This window comes from Octopus bimaculoides, chromosome 10 (genome assembly GCF_001194135.2).
Source record: "Octopus bimaculoides isolate UCB-OBI-ISO-001 chromosome 10, ASM119413v2, whole genome shotgun sequence".
NCBI lineage: Eukaryota > Metazoa > Mollusca > Cephalopoda > Octopoda > Octopodidae > Octopus > Octopus bimaculoides.
In genome coordinates, this window is record NC_068990.1 from 63987835 (window position 1) to 63995847 (window position 8013).

Sequence of the window (8013 nt, forward strand, 5' to 3'; positions counted from 1 at the left end):
ATATATATATTTATGCATGTATGTATATGTGTATACCTAAAAAAATAATGGAGAGCTATACATCTTCAAAAATTGTTTACAGTAATCCCTTGACTATTCCAAGTGTTACATTCCAAAACTCCCCATGATAGGTGAAAATCCGTGACGTAGAAACAGTACTGTACTGTATATTTTTTTAATTATTTTTATAATTTGTATGTATTTATTTTAGTATAAATGCAAAACAACATCACGGAGGAATTAACATAAGCTTAAATAATAAACCACAATAGGTGAACCGCGAAAGGTGAACCACAAAATGATGAAGGATTACTGTATTACAGTATTATTTTCATTAAATTCCAATCTCACACATGTTTCGGCTGGTTAAGTGTCTTAATGTTCTTTGATGTAGCATTTATGTGCATTTAGCTGATTCATATGCAGTACCCATTCACGTGGTGAAGTAGAATTTGCTTCACCCACCCGAATGGGTAAAATCTTGAACAAAGCTGCACTGAAATATCTCCCTTGGATGTATATGAACTACAAAAGAATTAGCTAAATGAAAATAAACACTACATCAAAGGACATTTCGACACTTATCCAACAGAAACACATGTCGGATTGGAATTTAATGACAACAATACTATTATAAACAAATTTGGAAGGTGTATAATTCTCCATTCTTTATGAGGCCTTGATTATATATTCTGTGTGCTGTATGAAATCTAATGAAGCAAACACAGGATTTGCCTATCAAGAGAAGTACCTTGTAATTGTTTATCTTAATTCTGTATATTCCCTATCATTTGATGTGGTTAACCAGATCTGGATTATATCTGAGTGCTAACAGGGTACCTACCCAGATTCCAAGTTACTATTCCTTTATCTTTCATATATATATAAGCGACTGATAGAATAAGCACTAGGCTTATGAAATAAGTTCAGGGGTCGACTTGTTTAACTAAAACACTGTCTTAAGACAGTGCTACAGCATGACCACAGTCAAATGACTGAAACAAATATAGGAATAAAAGAATATATATATAGATATATTGTGCTATAAATATAATACTGGCTAAAAATTTTCTAAAAACTGCCCATCTATATCTGTTGTTTCAGGCTGGTTGTTGACTAGACCTCCAAGTCAGAGTGAACACATATTCAATGCATTTGAAAATGCTTTCTCAATCATTTATTCATATTTAGTTCAGAATCTTTCACCAAAAATGAAAGTAAGTTCAACTTTTCTCATTACTGTTGGCTTTCTTATTTCAACTTTCAGCATTAATTGAAGTAAAGTAACTGTGTAAGATACACAGATCTTTTGTCAAGATGAATCACGCAGCTGTTTGGGTTCCAGTTTTAATCATTTGACTTATTTTCTGTCATCAGTTCATGTAAAAAAAGCATAAGCATCACACATTCTCACGAACTTTCTCTTTTATAAATCTGAAATATTGTATGCATGTAGTAAGAAGTTAATTATGAAAATACCTAGCTACAGCTGTTGTAATTGGATAAATCAAATCTCTGTGGTGATGGAGGCAACATAGTAGCAGCAGAAGCAGTAAAGATATTCATTATTATCATCATCATTATCATTGTTATTCAATATATAACATTCAATCTATTTGGAACTTCTTTTGAAGTTGAGTTAAAAAATATTAAATTTTAATATTTCTATAATATTATTTGTTAAGTTTTGATTGTGTATTGCGAGTGTGTGGTGCTGGTTGTATAAGTATAAATTAAAAAAGAATGGATATTCCTCATGCCAGTACTTCTGTGAAATTACAAATTCCACACATGCTATTGTTGTATTTTATGTAGGATTAATAAGTTGAGCAATAATACACTAGCTTTTATTTTTTGTGGGTGTGTTATTCTTGCTGTTTAACAATAAATCAGCTCTGATTGGGCTAATATCTGGTCAAAGGCTTTAATGTCATTACCTTCCAATCATTTTAATCAGTAATAGTATAACTTGGACTACATTAGCCAATGTATCCTGTTTCTCATGACAATAGGGTGCATGACTTGAAGATCTTGCTGTTATTTCTTAAAACTTCTTGATTGTCATCTTTTAAAGATGTGTTTAGTATTATAGTATGTTGTTCTGTTTAAGAAATAATATGAAACAAGGAAACATTGAAGGGTAAACTATATCTAAAGCTATTGAGGCTATGTAGATTACAATGCAAAATTTAGAACAAGAGCACTCAGAGAGCACAAAGCTCTGCCAAGGCAACACAAATGTCTTCTGAACGATTAGCCAGAGATGATTTTTAAATGTGAATATCTGAAATAAATTCGGCTGCTCTCAAAAACAAGAATACTAGAAATAAACCCTACCGCTCTCAGAAATTAAGTAAAAAAACAGGAAAAATAATCCAGAATCCTTGTCCAGTACCAGATTGATCCCAAAATCTAATCAGTTTGTGTCAGTCATGAGGCCAAGCATCCCTGAAAGTTTCATCTGAATCCATCCAGTGGTTCTTGAGATATCTCGTCCATGGACTTCACTAAGGCGGAGGTAATTATGTCTGTATGACTTGTTTACATTTCATAGCAACCAACTCACAGCTTTGTATATCTTTGCTTTCATAGTTATTTCAGCAACCATTATTCAGTTGAAGCTGTCTATCAGTCTGGAGCTCCAATTTTATATCAACCAGTTTGAAACTTGGCTTCAAACAAACATGTTGAAAATATCACCTGCACAATCTCACTTCTTGTAACAATAGATATCAAATAAAGAAATGAAATAAACCAATTGTCTATTAACAACATCCAAGGAAATGCCCACAAGGCATTCACAGCACATTTCTTAAAAAATAGTAGGTATAAACAAATGATGCCAAAATGATGTTCCTTAAGAACAATATTCTTCTCATTCACTCTACAAGCACGAAAACAGATTGCTGTTGTCATCGTCATCGTCACTGCTGCTGCCAAAGTTGACATCATCGTTGTTTAACGTCTGTTTTCCATACCGATATTGGCTGGATGGTCTGATAAAAGCTGGCAAGTCAGAGAGTTGTACCAGGTTCTGCTTGTCTGTTTTGACATGGTTTCTATGGCTGAATGCCCTTCATAGCACCAACCATTTTACAAAGCACCCAGTACATTAAACACATGCACACAGGAAAGCACCACTGCAGTGATATCTCCAAATATTGTGTTTGGACCACTAGAAACTAGAGCAGAAGAACAATAATTGTTTACATCCCATCCAAGTCCATTCTGCCTAGTTCTGCCATAGTCTCCACCTCAACATACAGTCATAGTGAAACAAAATAGACAGCAGGGGAAATAATCAAGAATATATGAAATAGATAAAAATAATGTGAAAGTATTAGAGTTACATATCCTGAGTGGTGATGGCTGGAGCTCTTAACTTCTGATGGAGTTGTAAAGATGCCAAGAACTGGTAGAGCTCTTCTCTCTCCAGGCCTGAACACAAGCAATTTATTCTAGAGGGGAAGAGTGTGAGAAAAAGAATTAACTCCAGCCCTGGACTAGTACTTTATTTATTGACCCTGAAGCAATGACATTGTGGAATTTAACTCAATGCACAGAGAACTAGAATAAACACTGCATTGCATTCTAAAACCCCAGTAACTTTGCCCACTCACTGCCTGTGTCCTGATTATAAACACTAAAATATATAAACCAATTTCGTTTTTGGATTTGGTTTGCAAGATTCTTTATGTGAGTTCGTGTGTTGAAGCATATTCTGTTGTGTCTGGGGAGAGTCGTTCTCTTTTGGTGCCTTGTAATTTAACACACTCACCAGTAAGGCTTCCACTCACTTATTATTTTTCTAAAATTTGCGTTGCTGACTCTGTCCATTATTCAGGCTGTGTTCCTTTTGTTTGTTTGTGTGCATATGTGTAGGTCAGTATGTATGCACATACACATGTATGTATGTATGTATGTATGCATGGATGCATGCAAGTGTGTGTATGTATGTATGTGTGTGAGCGTATGTATATATGTATGTATGTACATTGTATGTATGTATGTATTCTGCATATACATATTTGCGTGTTTGTGTGTCTTTATGTGTGAGTGTGTTTGTGTGTGTGTGTGTGTTTGCATGTATGTGTATGTCTACCTCTGTCTCCTTGTGTGTGCATGTTTGAGTGTCTGTGTGCGTGTGTGCATGGGCTTTTGTGACTATGTACTGTGTCTGTATGTATGGATGATTGACCGTTGACTGAACACTATTCAATTTTTTTTCTCCGTGTTTTTCTCCTTGTCTCCGTATTCTTTCTGTTGAAGAGCGTAGCTCGAAACGTCAAAGACTTTCCGTATTCCCGAGCGTCATACTAATACATCCTTTTGTTAGTTACACCACCTGTCCTCGTCTGTTGTTGTTTTTTCGTATATTCTCCCATATATCTCCATATGTGTGGACGTGTGTCTCTATATGTATCCTGGTGTGAAGTGAAGTATGTGTGTATATGGTCATGTGTTTCAGTCTTCATTTGTGTATGAGTGTGTATGTATGCTTGTCTGTTCATATAATCTGTGTACCTATCCATCTGTATGTCTATCTGTTTACTTTCATATCCATATGCCTACATACATGTGCATTTACATAAACATACACGCACACATACATCTATTTACATAACAGCCCACTAACTATTCTACCTGTATATGAATATAAACTGTGGGTATGTGGGTATGATTATTTACTATGTATATTTTCTATTTAGTACTGGGGATGTTTCATTTATGAGGATGAACTCCTGTATTTGTCTGAGTGTTGGATCCTTTGGGTGCGTGGATAAAATGCGGATGTCAAGTTGACCCAGGTTGCCTCCACGTTGATCCTTGGCAGGTTGGTAGAGTATGGAGGACTGTTTTTTGTTGTCATATTGTCTCAGATGTTCATTTAGTCTTTCCACAATGCTCCTAGATGTCTTCCCTATGTATGTCATGTTCATGTCTTTACAAGCACTTTCTATGCATCTTATACTGTAGACTATATTTTTAGTTCTACAGTTAATGCCAGGGCTAATCCTACATACCATGCAGTTATCATTGGTACATATGACATTTTCAAAGGGGTACGTCCTACATAGTTGTGATCTGATGGAGTTCCCCGGCTTTTCAACAATCTTAATGTTGAGTTTGGTCTCCTTCAGAGCTTTCCTAAATCTATGGGTAAGCCAGGGAACTCCATCAGATCACATCTATGTAGGATGTATCCCTTTGAGAATACTATATGCACCATTGGTAACAGCATGGTATGTAGGATTAGCCCTGGCATCAACTGTAGAACTAGAAATGTAGTCTACTGTATAAAATGCATAGAAAGTGCTTGTAAAGACATGAACATGATATACATAAGGAAGACATCTAGGAGCATTGTGAAAAGACTAAATGAACATTTGAGACAGTATGACAACAAAAAACAGTCCTCCATACTCTACCAACATGCCAAGGACCAACATTGAGGCAACCTGGGTCAACTTGACATCCGCATTTTATCCAAGCACCCAAAGGACCCAGCACTCAGACAAATACAGGAGTTCATCCTCATAAATGAAACTTCCCCAATAGGAAATGTACGTAGTAAATAGTCATACCCACATACCCACAGTTTATATTTATATACAGGTAGAATAGTTAGTGGGCTGTTATGTAGATAGATGTGTGTGTGTATGTATATGCACATGTATGTAGGCATATGGATATGAAAGTAAACAGATAGACATACAGATGGATAGGTACACAAGTTATAGGAATGGACAAGCTCACATACACACTCATACACAAATGAAGACTGAAACACATGACCATATACACACATACTTCACTTCACACAAGGACACATATGGAGATATACATCCACACATACAGACACAGTACATAACCACAAAAACCCACACACACAGACACACACTCACGCACACACACACACTCACATAAAAGCACACAAACATGAATATGCAGAATACATACATACAAACGTACACACACACATATATACATACACACACACATACATGCATACACACACTTGCATGCATGCATGCATAATACATACATACATACATACATACATACATATATACATACATACATATATGTGTATGTGCACACACAGTGACCCACACACATGCGCACAAACAAACAAAAAGAATGCAGTTTGAATAATGGAGAGTCAACAACTATTGAAAAGGTTGCAAGATGCAACGAAAATTTTAGAAAAATAAATAAGTAAATGAGTGGAAAGTGTGTTAAATTATAAGGCCCTAAAAGAGAATGATTCTCCCTGGACACAACAGTATATAAATTAAGTTAAATGGTTAAATCACAGCTGATCATTGTGAAATGAGTAGATACCATACAGCTAAATTGTTGTTTGCCTCTATGTGTGTATGTGTGTGTGTGTGTGTATGTGTGTGTGTGTGTATGTGTGTGTGTGTGTGTGTGTGTGTGTGTGTGTGTGTGTGTGTGTGTGTGTGTGTGTGTGTGTGTGTGTGTGTGCGCACATGATGTAGAGATGCCAGATGATGATGATGAAGATATATATATATAACATCACATATGAATATAAAGGCATCCTACATAAATACCAAGTCTAGCTGCTGTATGCTTAATAACTTGATTTCTGGTTGGGAAGTAAGACTGTAGATTTAGATGGTATTTAAACCAATAAGAGTTTTTATCTGATGTTGTTACTTGTAGGTGTTAACTTTATCCACTTGTCTTTCCCATTGTACAAGAAATTTACAATAGCATTCTTCTCTCTAAACACACCATCATTGAAAATTCTGTTTATTTCTTTCAAATCTCTAGCTACTTGAATGTAATTATATCCGTCAAGCAATTGATCTTCTTGAGGGCTTGATTCCTAGTGAGGAAGATCGTAAAGATATTACACACACTCATTTAGACAACCTCATAGTTTTTGCCATGATGTGGTCCCTTGGTGCACTGTTGGAAATTTCTGACCGTCAAAAGGTAAGGATTCTTTTTCTCTTTTCATAAATTTTTGAGCAATTGATAAATTCTCAGTAACCAGTAACAAAATCTTTGTCCTTATCCTCAATAATCTTTGATATTATGAATCAGGACTTTGTATTTTAGATTTAAGGACAAATGACTTAAGATCAGAGTTGACTAAGACTATGAACAAAATTCCCAAACAACAGCACCAAAACCAATGCCAACAATGGTAGATCCTTTCTGTGGTTACTTGGCCTGGTAGAAACAGTAGCCAAATCTCCTCAGAATACTCCTTTCCATCTTAAAATGCTGTTAAAATACTTTAGATAATGTCATCAAAGCTATCAAAAAGAGACAAGGATATTCATTACTGAAACATCTTTGATCATAGATCTGCTCAACTGGAGGCAACCTGGGGTTAAATAACAATAACAGCACTGACAATGCAGCATTGTATAGCTGAAAAATATTTCACCTGATCAGATTAATATAAAAATAGTTGCAATATTGATTGCTACACTAAGATCACATTTTATCTCAAAGAATTAAAACTGAGGCCAACTTGACTCTCCTTGACAACATCAAAGCATTTGAATATATATAACTGAAAACACTAGATAGCAAAATTATTTTTGTCTACTACTAGTCACTGCATGGTAGGGGTATACAGGCAGCTTACATATTATATACGAAATATAAGACATGTTGGCTACTTTTAAGCATTCAGCTGGCTTGTCTCCTTTTAATATTACTGCTCATGAATAGCCTGGGCAAAGTTTAGAGAGCTCTTACCCCTGCTGGCGACAAAGGGACTCTCACTCAGAGTAAAAGGCAGACTGTATGACGCATGCGTACGAACAACCATGCTACATGGCAGTGAAACATGGGCTGTAACTGCTGAGGACATACGTAAGCTCGCAAGGAATGAAGCCAGTATGCTCCGTTGGATGTGTAATGTCAATGTGAATACCCGTCAGAGTGTAAGTATCTTGAGAGAAAAGCTGAACATTAGAAGCATCAGTTGTGGCGTGCAAGAGAGACGATTGCGCTGGTATGGACATG

The 8013-nt window shown here is 35.8% G+C and overlaps 1 protein-coding gene across 1 annotated transcript in view; it reads left to right on the forward strand.

The window, feature by feature from the left end:
• The window catches only part of LOC106877714 (dynein axonemal heavy chain 5), a 444169-nt gene that overhangs the window by 197844 nt on the left and 238312 nt on the right, over positions 1 to 8013 (forward strand). Inside the window, exons 45-46 of the mRNA XM_052971252.1 lie at positions 1105 to 1217; positions 6802 to 6966. Of these exons, the coding sequence (XP_052827212.1) occupies positions 1105 to 1217; positions 6802 to 6966 (278 nt within the window). The remainder of the gene's footprint in view (positions 1 to 1104; positions 1218 to 6801; positions 6967 to 8013) is intronic.